Source organism: Quercus robur, chromosome 8 (assembly GCF_932294415.1).
Source record: "Quercus robur chromosome 8, dhQueRobu3.1, whole genome shotgun sequence".
Lineage (NCBI taxonomy): Eukaryota > Viridiplantae > Streptophyta > Magnoliopsida > Fagales > Fagaceae > Quercus > Quercus robur.
Genome location: NC_065541.1, coordinates 45,069,018 through 45,086,101, shown reverse-complemented (window position 1 = coordinate 45,086,101; position 17,084 = coordinate 45,069,018). Strand labels below are relative to the sequence as shown.

General features: G+C 34.0%; 1 protein-coding gene across 3 annotated transcripts; it reads right to left on the bottom strand.

Annotated features, from left to right (window-relative positions):
• On the bottom strand, nt 1-15,345 carry LOC126695691 (uncharacterized). Of its 3 annotated transcripts, none has more exons than XM_050392523.1 (4): nt 15,068-15,345; nt 12,306-13,353; nt 10,996-12,186; nt 1-204 (listed from the first exon to the last, which is right to left on the bottom strand). In XM_050392523.1, the coding sequence occupies exons 2-4, from the start codon at nt 13,341-13,343 to the stop codon at nt 178-180; spliced, it is 2,256 nt and encodes a 751-aa protein (XP_050248480.1). In that variant the 5' UTR covers nt 13,344-13,353; nt 15,068-15,345; the 3' UTR covers nt 1-177. The 3 variants fall into 3 exon arrangements, with proteins under 3 accessions (XP_050248480.1, XP_050248479.1, XP_050248478.1); XM_050392522.1 differs by lacking the exon at nt 1-204 and adding an exon at nt 10,589-10,916 and having other exon boundaries at nt 12,306-13,356; nt 15,068-15,340; XM_050392521.1 differs by lacking the exon at nt 1-204 and adding an exon at nt 10,589-10,916 and having other exon boundaries at nt 15,068-15,339.
• Between the last annotated feature and the right edge of the window lie 1,739 nt (nt 15,346-17,084).

Here is a 17,084-nt window from a genome sequence, read left to right as displayed (position 1 = left end):
TTACAGCTTTCATTATATACTGGCTTCTGAGTATAGGAACCAAAAAGGGGACTCCTTGTGTAAAGTAAAAATTTTAACACGGAAGAATTAACATTGATCACCTTCGATAACATCAACGAAATGCAGATTCCAGCCTAGTGCACAGGTGGGTGGACTTCTTATAAAGCTGCCAAACTTTTAAACTTCCGGTATAGGTGTTAGTTCCTGGATAAAAAATGGTCATGTAGGCGTAACATCCCCATATCAATGGACACAAAAAATGAAGGCAGAGTTATTGGATTACCTCAGAGAACCGCAAACGCCCAAGATGGACACTGGAAGTTTTAACAATTGTTTCCCACTTGGAATCAAGAGAGGTTTGGAACCTTGGTTGCTAGTATGGATGCGAATAACAAGAGAAGACCTTGAAGGTAAAATCCTGAAGGAAATGGTCGGCAGAGTACGCTTTAGCCAAGACTCAGACGGAGATTTTGGTAAGGGTAGGCCAATAGGAAGCTGAGGATGGTTGCCATAACCTTTTATAGGGAGCTGGCTTTCTAAATTAATCAATCTTCTCATTGTCAGTCACCTTTGAGTTTGCCAATGTGACAGAATACTTAATTTGGAGGGCATGAGAACTTAGTCGAGTACCCAGTGGCGGCTCCAGAAATTTTTTCTAGAGTATTCCTTAAGAAACATAAATTTTTCCCAAGAATTTTTTTTAGTTTTTCTCATTCGATTGCACAGTTCATTTTTTATATATAAAATTATTAATTATTGTTGTTTAGTTGTTTCATTAATTTGTCTGTCTTTTATAAACTATAATTTGTTATATTGTTGTTTCATTAATTATAAAATTATTAATTATTGTTTAGCCTAATATAATTTAATTTGTTTGTCTTTTATAATATATTGGTTAATTAAATTATTAATTATTGTTTATTAGTTGCTTTCCTTAATTAATTATTGGTTAATTAAATTATTATTTATTAGTTGCACTAGCACACATTCCATGTGCATTTACTTCCCTCAATTCAAATATCTCACCTGGCCTCATGTGTCAAGTGCCCATCCGCCCCCTACCCCACTCAACAGACAATGAGACAAGCCCCCCCAATCACAAGAGCCAACTGCCAATCAAAAAATTTCACAATCACAATAAGACAATTAATTGTATCTCACCAAGTCTCACCAACACTAACGAATAAAGCCAAAAAGAAAAAGTCAAAAACAGGGGTAAAATATTAATAAAGCTAAAGCTAACCAATGAATCAACCACAGCCAATCACAATTGTTCAAAAGAATCAGATAAAGTTAAAGTCTTAAAGAATAGAGAGAGAGAGACTCTCATTCATTTCATTTCACTTTCATTTTCTTTTTTCAGATAAAGAGAGAGAGACTAAGAGAGAGTTAGAGAGAAAAAGAGAGAGAAGTTATGAAATACCTTGAGGTTGAGGTTGAGGGAGCACCGAAGCGGGGAGGCCTGAGGCTAAGGGGTGGCACCGAAGGAATCAAGGCCAAGCCGAGCGACGAAGCGAACGACGTGACTGATCAGCGATCTCTGATCTGATCCAGTGAGTGATCTTCTATGCCCGAATCCCGATGCGATGTGCCCTGGACTAGAGCTCGAGTTGTATTGGCTGACCGATCTTTGATGTGGCGATGCTCAATCCGTCTATTGGCTTGTGTTGTAGCATTGGCTGCGTTGCTCTGTTGACATTTTTGTCTTTAGGTTTGCTTTAGTGATTTCTGATTTAGTGATTTGCAGTGTATATTGGGTTTTTTTTTTTTTTTTTTTTTTGAGAATCTGTGGGTTTGCTTTACCTGTTTACCATCCTATTGGGTTGTTTTTTCTTTAGATTGGGTTTGCTTTATGTTTAGGATTGATGATGGGCTTTTTTGTGAGCTTGCTCTGTTACAATTTTTTTTTTTTTTTTTTTTCAGATTTTAGTTCAAAATTTTTTTGGACTTTTTTTTTTGCTTAAAAGTAGAACAAATAAATTTTATTTTATTTTATTTGAGGGTGTTCTTAATTTTTTTTTAAAGGGTAAACAAATAAAAAAAATTAATTATTTTATATATATATATATATATTTTTTTTTTTTTTTTTTTTTTTTCAAGTCAAGGTGTTCCTGGAAACACCCTAAGTTCAACGTGGCACCACAACTGCGAGTACCCGGTTTCTTAGGGCCTTGGCTTTCTAAACCAATATTATCATTATCAGCCACTTTTGAGCTTGTCAATCTAATACCTCCTTCTCCATCACCTGATTTCAAGGACTGTTGGCTCTTTTGGTTAATTTTCTTAGTATCAGCTGCTTTTGAGCTTGTCAATGATAGAGAATCACGAATAAGATCCTAGTCCTGTTTAGTGTTTGGAAAAATTCATTAATTCCACTTGTATGTCATCTTTGGATCTGTCTAAAAAAGAGTGGAAACAGGCTTCGACGGATGAACTTTTGGTTTGCACTGTTGCCTCATCGACAACACTCAAGTGCTTGAAATCTTCAAGTGAAGAATCTACTGCAGGAGTTTTTTCCATTTCACTGCTTTTTGCAAGAATCCCTAGATTATCCTCTCTGTAATCAGTTAAGTTTTTCCTATCTGAAGAACTAGCATTTGATTTTCGAGAGTCTACTATATGTACTGAATCATTATTATAAATTTTCCACTATGCCTAAAAGTACTCCTAATAATCTTTCTCAATGGCATAACTATATTGGAGTTTTTCATATATTATAAAATTTACTCAAATAAGTTAAATGTAAAAAAATAAATAAATAAATAAATAAAACAACTGCCTAATCTCTATAATAAATTGTAAAGATATCATCTTCTTTAAGATAAGATATGTTTGAACCTCTTTAGATATTTTTCTTGTCAAGGTTGCTAATTTCTATTAATTTATTTGATTTGATTTCATATTAATAATTATTATTAAGTTAATTATCACAGTTAAACTCGTTGTTGAATATATAAAATTTTTAAATTTCTTGAATAAATATTAAATATTATTTTAAATTTCTTAAAATTTTGGTATGAGAATTTTAGTTGAAGTAGAATTTTAGATTTCTTGAAACTTAGATAATGGAATTTTACCTAAATTAAACTATATATCTTAATAAATAAGAAATAAATAAAACTTTAGTGGAGTAGAATTTTTAATTTCTTAAAATTTAGGATTATCAAAAAAAAATATTTTTTCATAAAACTTAGGTAATAGAATTTTAGTTAAATAAAACTATCCTAATAATTAATAGAGTTTAAATTAAACTATGAATAAGATATAATAATTTGATTTTGACGTGAATATAGCCACTTGTAGAAAGAAAAATAGATATAATAATTTAATTTTGATATTATAGTATAATATATAATATAGTAGTCATAATAGATCATATTAATAGTTGTGAAAAAAAGCCATAAAAATTGTATGTTGCTAGATTTATTGTTCTAGGAATCTAATAAGAGAAAACTAGAGATATGTAATATATATGTTGACATTGCAAACCTTTGCTCAAGGTGATGGCAATTTTGGCAGGTTACTATCATAAGCTCGCAAAACTTTTCTTGTTTTACTCAATTTGTACAATCATACACCCCATTAACCCCACCCCACCACAATAGTTTGAGGGTGTTAAACTGCCGGTATAAAACATGGAATTCAAATTGGATTTAAAATACTCGTATTAGAATAGCCAACTATAATACTACTTTCTAACTGAAACAACCTCCTCAAATATCTAGTACAATTTACATAGACGCACAAATGTGAAAAGAATCTGACTTGAAGGCCCAAACTAACTGAGAAGGAAGAAGCCGATCTAAGACTTCAATATATGTAAAAACTACATAGTACGTTTGCCAATAAAAGTTAAAACATCATAAATTAATTGTCATATAATCATACGTACATTCAGATTCACATATGGTGGACGACCGTCGGGGGGTGGATGTGCATGCACTACAAAAAAAAGGTTCTATGGCCGCGTTTTTAAAACGTGGCTATATGTCAAAAAAACGTGGCTATAGCCTATAGCCGCGTTTTTTTAGGCCACGCTTTCTAGTGTGGCCTAAAACCTGTGACTATAGGACTCAAGGTCCTATGGCCACACTTTTTAACCGCGGCCCAAGACCGGGTCCTATAGCCGCGTTTAAAACGCGGCCTAAGGTTGTGGTCTTGGGCCGCATTTTAAACGCGGCCTAAGGTTGTGATCTTGGGCTGCGTTTTAAACGCGGCCCAAGGTTTAACCTTAGGCCACGTTTAAAACGCGGCTATATACCCTTAAATTTTTTTTAAAAAAAAAAACATTTGAATACCAAAAATTAATTTTCGGTAATCAAAAGTTTTTTTTTTTTTAAATTAAAATTAAAATTTTTAAAATTAATACTTTCAAACTTTAAAATTTCAATTTTAAATAAATAAAGAAATTCAAAACAAAAATACAAACCCAGCAAATTCAAATTCAAACAAAAACCCAGAAAATTTCAAAATTAATCAACCACCAATAAAATCAGAACAGAAATGCCAAACAGTAATTCTAAGCAAAAGGGTATTTTTTTTATCTGTACACACCAAGTGAAGACCTCTCCAAGGGAGGTGAGAGCAACAGAATGAACCCCACCAAGAGCAACGACGAGTGGAACAGCCCACAAGAAAGATCGCGATCGACGGCGGCCCGGTGTCGCGATCGACGGCGGCCCGGTGTCGCGATCTGCGCGATCGTCGCGATCTGCGCGATCGTCGCGATCTGCGCGATCGTCGCGATCTGCGCAGATCGTCGACGATCTGCGCAGATCGTCGCGATCGTCGCGATCTGCGCAGATCGTCGCGATCGACGCTGATCGCGACGCGTCAGCGCTGGCGACCGGCGTCGATCGCGACGCTCGGTGTGGGTTGGAGTCTCGGCGTCGCCGTTGAGCTTCATCGGCGACGGCTGAGCTCAACGGCGACGGTGTTTGTGGTTTGTGTTTTTTTTTTTTTTTTTTTTTTTTGACCGAAATGGTTTGTGTTTGAAATGTTTTGTGGCTCTGGGAAATGGGGTTTTAGGGTGTTTGGGTTACTATTGAATGGCCCCAGTTAAGGAAAAGAAAGAAAAAAAAAAGTTTGTCAAAAAATAAAACACGGAGGTCCTTAGGCCGCGTTTTTAGCTCAAATAAACGCGGCCTAAGGCCCCGTCTATGGCCACGTTTAAAAAACGTGGCCACAGTTAAGGAAAAGAAAAAAAAAATTTGCCAAAAAATAAAGTACGGAGGTCCTTAGGCCGCGTTTTTAGCTCAAATAAACGCGGCCTAAGGTCCCGTCTATGGCCACGTTTAAAAAACGTGGCCTAAGAACCTGTCTATGGCCACGTTTTTTAAACGTGGCCACAGTTAAGGAAAAGAAAAAAAAAATTTGCCAAAAAATAAAGTACGGAGGTCCTTAGGCCGCGTTTTTAGCTCAAATAAACGCGGCCTAAGGTCCCGTCTATGGCCACGTTTAAAAAACGTGGCCTAAGAACCTGTCTATGGCCACGTTTTTTAAACGTGGCCACAGTTAAGGAAAAGAAAAAAAAAAATTTGCCAAAAATAAAGTACGGAGGTCCTTAGGCCGCGTTTTTAGCTCAAATAAACGCGGCCTAAGGTCCCGTCTATGGCCACGTTTAAAAAACGTGGCCTAAGAACCTGTCTATGGCCACGTTTTTTAAACGTGGCCACAGTTAAGGAAAAGAAAAAAAAAATTTGCCAAAAATAAAGTACGGAGGTCCTTAGGCCGCGTTTTTAGCTCAAATAAACGCGGCCTAAGGTCCCGTCTATGGCCACGTTTAAAAAACGTGGCCTAAGAACCTGTCTATGGCCACGTTTTTTAAACGTGGCCACAGTTAAGGAAAAGAAAAAAAAAATTTGCCAAAAAATAAAGTACGGAGGTCCTTAGGCCGCGTTTTTAGCTCAAAAAAACGCGGCCTAAGGCCCCGTCTATGGCCACGTTTGAAAAACGCGGCCTAAGAACCTGTCTATGGCCCCGTTTTTATAAAACGCGGCTTCAGTCCATCTTGGGCCGCGTTTTCTATAGCCACAGCTTAAAAAACGCGGCCCAAGACCCCCGCGTTTTGTAGTGATGGGGACGTGGTGGTGAATGCTGGCAATGTGGTGGTGATGATTGTGAGTACTGCTGGCATGGTGGTGGTGGTGATGATGATGGTGATTGTTGTCACGGTGATGGTGATGATGTTTGCAACTGTGGTCAGGGACTGGTGCCGGTACGTAGATGGGGAGTTTGGAAACATGGTTCTTCTGGCTCATCTTTGCCTCCTTCATCTTTGTTTCCACCCTCACCTCCACCTTCTCCGTCATCACTTGCCTCGCTTCTCCGTCCTTGCGGTCTCTCTTCTTGCTAGATTTTCTGGAGCAAGCAAATATGACCATTGATATAATTGAGAGGGTCATGATAATCATGCCCAACAACAACAGAATACCTGGATGTGCACCGACTTGAACACCAAAATCTCTCGCCATTCTTGGGATTTCAATTCTCTTTTGCATAGCCCTCTAAGTCTTACCATATATATATATAGTGATTCTCTAACCGACTTATATACCGTGTATTGTTTAAGTTTATTTTAAACCAAACTCTATTGGCAAACGGATATATCAAGTGGTAATTAATTGTTAAAGATAGTTTATTTTAATTAAAACTTTATTGCTTAAATTTTAAGAAATTGAAAATCCTATTCCAACTAAAATTCTAATACCCAAAATTTTAAGCTCCAACTAAAATTATATTGCAAACAATTTCAAAAAGAGTTAAAATAAAGTTTAATATTTATTTAAATTATTTTTATAATCTATCACAACTTTGCATTTTATAAAGTAAGATTTATGCACTACATATGTTTTTCATATAGGTCATTAATTATTATTAATATAAACTAGTGATAGGATCGTGCGTTGCACAACTTTTAAAAACTATATTATTTTTAAATTAGTATTATTATTATTGTGATTCATGTATTGCTATTTAAAATATTAGATAAAATTAATAGTTTAACATAAACATAATTATAATCATGGAAAAAAATTGTTGTTTTTGCTTCTAATCATTGCTAATCAATAAACATTGTCTGTAAAACAAGGAATAAGGTTTTATTTCTATTATTCCAGTTAATATTATTACATAAATCTCTTAATATATTAATATTATTTATATTGCACATAGAAAGATTATTATATAAAATTTGAAACTAGACTATAATATATAAAATTTTAATATTATAATATTTATATCAATTTTAATGTGAAGGAAAGAAAAGACATGATAGTAAAATTTATTTGACAATAAGAAAATTGTGTCAAAAAGGTTAGGAGAAAATTGTATACATTTTATTGTTTTATGTGTACAATTTTAATTTCATGTGTCAAAAGAGTGGAAAAACTAAAGTAACTTCTAGGCTTCTTTTCTAATTGTAATGTATTTAATGATGGTTCCAAATCATTATGTTAAACCTCAATAGATAATAGATAATTAGATTACACATATATTACTCAATTAAAATATTTTTCAACAAATTACTTTTTATTTGGAACAAAATACTTGAATATCTTTTGGAAGAGGAATGGTTAGTCAAATAAATGGGCAAATGACAAATTAAGAATTAGTGGTCATAAATAAAAATAAAATGCGAACTTAAATTGCATACTAAAAAAACATTTATTTCTTTCAAAAATTTTAATTATATGCCACATGTCTAGTATCATGGCAAACATGTTGATATGTACAAATAATTTTTTTGACATGTGGCATTATTTGTCCATATCATACCAATTAAATATAAGAAATTGTCACATATCATTGTAGTATGCTTTGAAAAGGAATAAGTGTCACCGTAATATACATTCACCAGTTTTTGAATCCAACTTTTATAATATATTATAAATAGATAGTTTACTCTAGGTGAATCTCAATTACAGTTTCAAATAATTAACTCACTAGTTATTAAGATAACTTTAATAATATTAAATATTTTCCTTCTTTTACATACATAAAATCTTGTGACCTAATTCTCAAGATTAGAGAAATTGAGAGATGAACAATGATAAAATAGTAGAGAGAAAGTTGATAAGAATAATTAAGTTTCGTTTCTATATAAAAAGTTGCTACAATTTGGTGCAATTACGGCTTCTAAGTCCAATTTTAACTTTTATTATATAGTATATGATTTTTCTAGTAATTCATGCATCACATAAGAATGCTAGTGATATACTAGTTTAACATTTGATAGGTCTTTATCAAATTTATTATATAGTTTATATTTTTTAAGTATTGTATTGAAGTTTGCTTAATTAGTTTGTGTAAGTAACATTGAAGTGTGAATTCACATTTCTGGTGATTTGGGTTTGAATTTCATCTAGCTATATCAAAATTTAATTGTTGTCTTGACATAATAATAAAAAACATTTATCATAAAATATACATTATAGGTTTAAATCTTATCGAATGTATATAATAATGAAAAAGTAATAGTGGTATAAAATTATGTGAGAATATATTAATGTGTGTGTGTGTTATGGTTAGTTAAGTAGTGAAGTTTCGCATTAAATGACAAAAGTAAGTGATTAATTTAACATAATTGATAGAAAACCCACATGCTTAAGCTTCTCTTGTATTTATTACTCTCTCCGTCTCAATTTGTTTGTCCTCTATTCTATTTTGAGATGTACCAAAATATTGTCCTATTTCTAAAAATAAAAGTCATCAATTTACTAATGTTCCTATTATACTCCTACCTTATTTTCAAAACTATTTGAAAAGAAAACTAACAAATATTTAAAAAATTAATCTAATTGGGGTGCCTTTTTTAGTTACCTCATTAAGAATAACTCTTTTAAAAAAAATTGCTGATAAATTTATTCAATGGTAGTTTTATAAATTTATATATTTTTATAAGATAAAAAGATAATAAATTATGTTTCTTTAAGAAATTTGACTTTTCAACTAGGACAAATAAATAAGAACGGAATGAGTATTAAGTATGATTTTATAATTTCTAACCGTCATTTAAGGTTGAGAATTGTTCATTGATTAGTTGAATTGCTAGAAGCTAAAATAGTGCCTTTGTTTGATATTGAGACCTCTAAGCCAAAGACTCACATAATTAATGTGGTCATGTCATTTGTTTGACATGCTGCCATATCCAACGCATGCCTGCATTAAAAGAAAAGTTATAAAGCAGCTTTTGTGGTTACAAAGGCTGTTACCACTGGTAGGTTCTTAATTAACAAGAAATTTGATTTTTAGCGACGACAAAAGGTCATCACTATTATTACTAGCGAGTAGCCAATAGTTGTCGCATATGTATCGTAAATAAAAACGTTTTTAGCAAATGTCATCGCTATTATGTTTCTATCATGATGACATTGTCCATTTGTCCTGGCTAATTATAGTAACAAGTGTCGTCATAGTCTCATAGATACGCTCATCAATATGTTGCATATATATATATATATATATATAGAGAGAGAGAGAGAGAGAGAGTATTAAGCTCAAACTAAGATCACATCATCAAATTCAAGGTAGTATATTTTTTCATGTTTGTTTCGTTGAAGAACGGAGCCAGAATTTGGTATTAGGGGGCAAAGTATAACCAAAAAAATTTATTATGAAACTCTAAATAAATTTTTCATTTAGTGTGTATATATATATATATATGGTATAATTAATAATTTGCATCCATTACAAATAATTTAGAAATATATTTTTATTTTTCAAACAAATAAAAAAGATAAACTTTTGAAATAAGTAGTAACTGTAATTTTTTTTTTTAACGTGATAAGAAAAAATCTTAAATTTTAGGAATTATCTTTTTGAATTGAAAATGAAATTTGTTATTTGACATTTATAACCATATTTCTAAATGAAATTACCCTTCATTAATGAGGGTATTTTTGAAAGAGGGACTATCTCTCATATTAGAACAATTATTATTGAAAATGAAGCATGAATGATCAATAAAGTGAATTCTGATTAGCTCAACTAATAAAATCCATTGTTGTCAAATAAGAGATCTAATGGCCTGTTTGGAAGTTTAGAGAAGGAGGAGAGTAGTGGGGAGGAGAGTAGAGGGAAATGATTCCCCTCCACTTTGTTTGGATGTTTTTAAAATTAGTAAGAGAAAAGAGAGTAATTAGTCCTTCCCCTTATTTGGATGTTTTAAAAATTAAGATAGAGAAGAGAGGAAATGATTAAAATAGACAAATTTACCCCTATTTGAAAATGAACTTGCAACATTAGTCTATTATTAATTTAGAAAAGGTAAATTGGAAAATTTATATAGTCAATAATTTTTCTACGCTACTCTCCCTCCAAATCTCTCCAATTTGGGGAAATTAAAAATGAAGGATTAGAGGTGGTTGAAACCCCTCCAAACTCCTCTCCCTCCTTCCCTTCTTTTTTAAACTTCCAAACAAACCATAAATTTAAATCTAGCTTCCACAAAGAAATTTGACCGGACATTATATGTTCAAATCAATGGTATCTATTAAAATAAAAGTATATGTCTCAAAGAAGCGCCCATCTCTTTTTATTACAAAAAAATAAACGTAGCTTTTTAATTCCCTTAAAAAAAAAAAAAAAAAAAAAAAAAAAACCTTCATACAGGAACAAACTAACTTTTGTTTGAACCAACAAATTGAGGATGAGATTTACAAGAAAAATAACTAGTTAAAATTTCTTATTACAGAATGAAACCGAGATGCAATTTACAGCTTTCATTATATACTGCCTTCTGAGTATAGGAACCAAAAAGGGAACTCCTTGTGTAAAGTAAAAATTTAAACATGGAAGAAATAACATTGATCACCTTCAATAACATCGACGAAATGCAAATTCCAGCCTAGTGCAAGGGTGGGTGGACTTCTTATAAAGCTGCCAAACTTTTAAGCTTCCGGAATAGGTGTTAGTTCCTGGTTAAAAAATAGTCATGTAAGCATAACATCCCCACATCAGTGTACACAAAAAATGAAGGCAGAGTTATGGGATTACCTCAGAAAATCGCAAATGCCCAAGATGGACATTGGAAGTTTTAACAATTGTTTCCCACTTCGAATCAAGAGAGGTTGTCTTCGAACCTTGGTTGCTAGTATGGATGCGCATAGCAAGAGAAGACCTTGAAGATAAATTCCTGGAGGAAATGGTCGGCAGAGTACGCTTTAGCCAAGACTCAGACGGAGATTTTGGTAAGGGTGGGCCAATATGAAGCTGAGGATAGTTGCCATAACCTTTTATAGCCAGCTGGCTTTCTAAATTAATCTTCTCATTGTCACTCACCTTTGAGCTTGCCAATGTGACAGAATCCTGAATTTGGAGGCCATGAGAACTTTGTCGAGTACCCCTTTTCTTAGGCCCTTGGCTTTCTAAACCAATGTTATCATTATCAGCCACTTTTAAGCTTGTCAATGTAATACCTCCTTCTCTACTACCTGATTTCAAGGACTGTTGGCTCTCTTGATTAATTTTCTTAGTATCAGCTGCTTTTGAGCTTGTCAATGATAGTGAATCACGAATAAGGTCCTGGTCCTGTTTGGAAAAATTTATCAATTGCACTTGTATATCATCTTTGGATCTGTCTAAAAAAGAGAGGAAACAGGCTTCGATGGATGAACTTTTAGTTTGCACTTTTGCCTCATCCACAACACTCAAGTGCTCGAAATCTTCAAGTGGAGAATCTACTGCAGGAGTTTTTTCCATTTCACTGCTTTTTGCAAGAATCCCGAGATTATCCTCTCTGTAATCAGTTAAGCTTTTCCTATCTGAAGAACTTGCATTTGATTTTCGAGAGTCTACTGTATGTACTGAATCAATGTAGAGAGTTTTCTCAACCACAGGACTCTCTGAGCCTGATTCCCAATCATTGCTCTCAATGGCCAATAATTCTCGGAATTGGTAGGGGCCTTTCCTATTTGGATTGGAGCCATTCACCTTGGAATTCTTAACTTTTTCGGGCATACCAAGAAAACCTCTCTCTTCATGGAGAGATTGGGAATTTTTATTCTGGCAGGGTGATTTGCCATTGCCCTGCAAACGCCTGTGCAAAGGTGATTGATTTGGTTTCTCACAATCACTTTTGTAAGTGATTTGGTTAGATTCACTCTTTTGTTCATTCCTATCTACATGCGGCTCAGCTTTTTGGTGTCCATTTAATGATCTTTGCTCATGTACAGCAGCCCCAGCACGCTATAGGAATAAAAAGATGCTAGTGCTCAACAATGACTTTAGACATGAAAATATAAACACAGCAGAAAAGGCAAAAAAACAAAAAACAAAAGAAACAAACGAGACAGATAAATAAGTACCTCTTTTTCAGGTTCACTGCGAGAAACTGAATATGAAGATTTAGCCCTCACTCTGCGGACTGAAGAGACCTTTCCGCTTGACTGCATCCTCATCCCAGGTACAGGATTCAAAAGGCAAAAAGAATTTTTTAAGCAAAATCTAGGAAGTAACCCACAAACTTTAGCTGATGAAATTTCAGATCCATCATAATCATCTGCTTCATTTTCACTTTCTTCCCCATCATTATTATGAGCATATTGGGGAACGAAATTCTGTCCATAATGATTACACGGACTACGCTTATCCCCACTTACTACCTTCTCTCCTTGTCTTAGTTGCTCCCGTTGAACAGGTTGCTTCCAACTAACATGTGGAGGTGTTTCAGAAGCCATTGCCTTTGCTGCAGGCAAGAAACGACCCATCATGAAATCCCGAGCTTGTGGATCCGTTGAGAAGGATCCAGATGGTTTAACATCCGGAACATCCAAGCCGCTCAAACCACTTATGCTGCAGTTCATACAAAATGATTCAGTCCTGGAAATTGTATCAAGTGCATCTAAATATTTCTCATCACCATCCTCTGAACTAGAAAACTCCTCTAGCTCCACCTTCTCTTCTGTGCTCTCGTGTTTAGTCACAGTTTCATCCAAAGACAAAACATTTTGAGACCTGGGAACGACATTTTCTGTTTTGGACTCAGTAACTGCCGTACTTTCAGAAAATTTATCGAAAGTTTTTTGTTTAACATTTGGAAACCTCCCAGGTGGAAGTTTTGGGGTGTGAGGCTGTTGAAGAGCCCGAGTTTTTGCTTTGCTTTCATCCTTAGGTCTTCCTGGGGCTTGCTCCCACACGAAAGGAACAGTTCCGGGGTTGCTCACTGGACCTGATTTCAGCTCTGATCTGTAAAATGGAAGTGGAGGTGTGCTGGGTACTGACTTATCAGTTTTCTTTTTGTTGTCAACTTGTGAAGAGACTGCTGTTGATGAAACTCGCCTCACTGATAAAAGAGGCCGATTAAAGTCTAATTGCTTGTCTTCCATCAGATTCTTTCGATTCATGTATTAGTTTCTGCTAAATGGCACCATCAGATTAAACTTTAGTGGGACTGAGCAAGATTCAAGAACAAGAGGGCATCATTGAAAGAAATAATTCAGGAACTATTACAACTAGCAGTCTGTCCACAGTCTAGTAAATAAATTTTTTTTTTTTTGTAAGTGTTAAGGCAGAAACAAAATAACCAACCTCAAGGGTCAAGGCAATCTATACTATTCATATGAGTCATATTATACAGAAACTAATATTAGTAGTAACAATAAGCCACAAGATACAGGCATACAGCCCATTTTTTCTGATGGGATAGTGTGCGAATTCTGACTGAATCTCAGTCCCAGTTGAAAAAACTACCGACAAAATTCAGTGATATTGTTTAGAAGCATTCTCAAGCTTCTAGCTTTAACTTCAAACTTCCAATTAGTGAAAAAAAATCTGATGCCCTTGTTTTATGAGCAGAATTAATGGGTTTTGCATAGGATTTGAGATCAATACATTTGCCTTATCCTAAGACTGTCCTCTGTTTTTTTTTTTTTTTTTTTTTTTTTTTGGGTGTCTTCACCATCAAAAGTTTTAAGGAACTCATGTATCTTTTAGTATTGATTAACAAAAAAAAAAAAATGTATCTTTTAGTATTTACAGATGACCATAAGTAATTTCTCTTGAGTCGGTGAAATTTCCATCACAAGCTACTGGCTTTGCATGGACCGCAATAAAATAAACAGCTAATAAAGACAAAATTAGTGGGGCTATCGAGCTAAAGGATATTGTGTTTTAGATTAGTGATTTCTTTGGGCTCAAAATCTGAACCAAAAGTTCCCTATATCCTATCTGCCATTTTTTACTTCTAGATTAAGAAGTAAATAAAGAGAATATGAAAGTAAGATTTTCCACTATTTGGGCTTAAATGAAAGTGGAAGCTATTACTACAGAGACTTATTAAATACAACCATTTCGCTTGGAGAGATTGTCATCCTTCATGAACCTGAACAAAATAAATTATAGGTTCAAGGCTCTATTTTCTCACCATTCTTATGTGATCTAAGAAACTAATCAACACATGTTAAAGAAATGGATCCTTCTCTTTCGCCAAATATCCAAATGACAAGGAAATTGAAAGCATTTACCACCAATTTTGCAAAAATATAAAAATTTGTTGAACTGGGTAAGCATTCTTAATGATCTAATAATGAGAAATCAATAAGAATTAACAAATTAAAGTAAAAATAATAATAATAATAAAAAATAAAAATAAAATAAAAACAAAAACAAAAATAAAAACAAAACAAAATCAGATATAGAAAAGACAAAGCAACTCAAAGTCTCAAGAGATGCTGAAATTCTTCAATCCCAAATGAACTTTTATATCAATAATATTAAATCCTCCATTCAATCCCACACTTCTTGCAGACAATACACTCTCATCAAACCCAAATACCCCCCCCCCCAAAAAAAAAAAAACAGAATGAAGAGGAAACAGAAGAAGAAAAGCTACAAATCAGATTCTTTTCTGAAGCCAATATAATCAAGAAGTTCAAGAACAGGAAATACATAGCAAATTAACAACCTTTTTTTGTTTGCATTCCTTTATATCAAAAACTCAATAAGCTATTCTTAATACACAATCTAAAACCAGCAAATTAAGCCAAAGACATAGTAAGTTGTTCAGAGAAAGATATTCTTCAGAGAGAGAGAGAGAGAGAGAGAGAGAGAGAGAGAGAAAAAAACTAACCTGTTGGAAATGGCCGATCCAGAAACCAAGCTTCTTGGAAAGAGTGAGTAAATGAGAGCTCTAAACTCGGCACAAAGAGAGAGAGAGAGTTGATACTATATATCACACTCTGGAAAGTCAAAGAAAACTCAGAGAGAGAAGGATAAACTAGTTTGTACGCATGTGTTTAATAACTTGGTTGCAGAGTTTGAGCTTGGCTTGAGCCTTGAGGTAACCCCGCCTATGATACAAAAAGCAATTCTTTTTTTAACTTTCAAAAGAGGTTTCTTTTCTTTCTTTTCTTTTTTTGTATGGATACGATACGTTGCTTTTGTTTAATGCTTTGTATTGGAGGGACTTTTTTTCCAGGATTATTTTATGCGTAACTTGCTTGGGATCATGTGAGAAAGTTTTATTTTTTTTTAAATAAGATGATGATGGGACCTCATAGTCATATTTATGTGACTCGTACACATCATTCGAATGTGAATAGGGTGTGGAAAGTTTGAACTTTGAAGGGAGGCCCATCCCTTTGTTCATTCAATTATTGGTATTAGATTATTTGAATGGTTGTGTTGAGCTAATCCTGAGTGATAAATAAGGCACCCCCATAATTGCATTTTGCCATTTCTTTGTTAGAGCAAATTTTGTTTATGTCAACCATTTGTGAGTTTGACTACCGTGCACTTTTGTAACGTCGGTCATTGGTCAAGTGTTTGTAAGGTGAAGGGGTAAGAGTCGAGGTCTAAGTTTTCAAGAGAGAGTTTTACATACATACACTTAAATTAAGATAAAGTATAATTTATATCTTATAAAATAAATAAATAAATAAAAACAATTTGTGGGTTCGTAAGGATGTGATTCTATTTATTGCACCTCATTGTAAAAAAAAAAAAAAACACACAAAAAAATACAAACAAAAAAAAACCAATTTGTGAGTTTGTAAGAATGTGATTCTATTTATTACACCTCATAAATGTGAGCTTGAATTCCAACTAAACATTGCTATTCTGAAAGAAAACATTATTTATTGCTTCTCACAATTTTTGTTAACAAGGAAGTACGACTGTATGAGGACCATTAAAATCACTTATGAGAAACAATAAAATGTACTATTGTGGGTCTTCTTCTTGGATTTATTTTCGTCATGATAAAACAAGAAGAATAAAATAATAACTGAATTCGTGGTCACAAATTCTAGACAATGAAAACAAATATATATCACAGTGGTAACTGGTAAGTCGAATTTCACCAAAAAAAAACTGGTAAGTCGAAACTAAACCACTGTGGTTCTATGAATATCTTAATTCCAGTTGATTGGAGAAAGAAACTGCACATGTTGGTCAAAGAGTGCAATTGATTAACATTAACCTTTAAAAATATAGAGAAAAGTCAATGAAATACTTTTAGAAATTTTTTATTAAAAAAAAAACTAAATTTTTAACAGATTTTTATATTTTTCTATAAAGATGATATTAAAATTTTTCTAAAAAGTTCTATTAATTAGGGGTGTTCAAACCCAACCCACACCCGCTGGATTGACTAACCCGCCCGATTCTCACCCAATTTCAACCCAAACTGACGCTCCCATTGATCGGTTTCGGGTCTCCGTGCCCAAGACCCGACGCCGGCAGGTCGAGGGGCGGGTTTTCATCTCCCAAACCTGAGCCACCCGGCCCGACAGATGTTATATACAAATCCGGCCAACTCTAGCAAGATCAAGTTCAAATCCAAAGAGATCCAGCGAGATCTCGACCATATTGGGTGAGATTTAGCTAGATCCAGCCAAATCCCAGCAAATTTCAGTGATTTTGGTGCAGATTTTAGTGAGTTCGATGCAAAATCTGGTGAGTTTTTTGCATATTCCAATGATGATTTTGCAAACTCCGACACTTTCTTTTGCAGATTCCGATGACATTTTGCAGCTCCGGCAACGTTCTCCACCAACCAAACTGACCCAAGCACCACCTGAACCCAAAACCGACTCGACTGATTAACGCCGGCGATCGGTTTTGGATCCCTCTTCCTTCCACCCAAT

What these genes read in the sequence shown, in the direction of transcription:
- LOC126695691 (XM_050392523.1), bottom strand. Translation starts at nt 13,343, where the DNA reads ATGAATCGAAAGAATCTGATGGAAGACAAGCAATTAGACTTTAATCGG. An exon ending in GCAGTGAACCTGAAAAAGAG is followed by an intron (nt 12,187 to 12,305) that starts GTACTTATTTAT and finishes TTATTCCTATAG; the next exon opens with CGTGCTGGGGCTGCTGTACA. An exon ending in GGCATTTGCGATTTTCTGAG is followed by an intron (nt 205 to 10,995) that starts GTAATCCCATAA and finishes TTTTTTATCCAG; the next exon opens with GAACTAACACCTATACCGGA.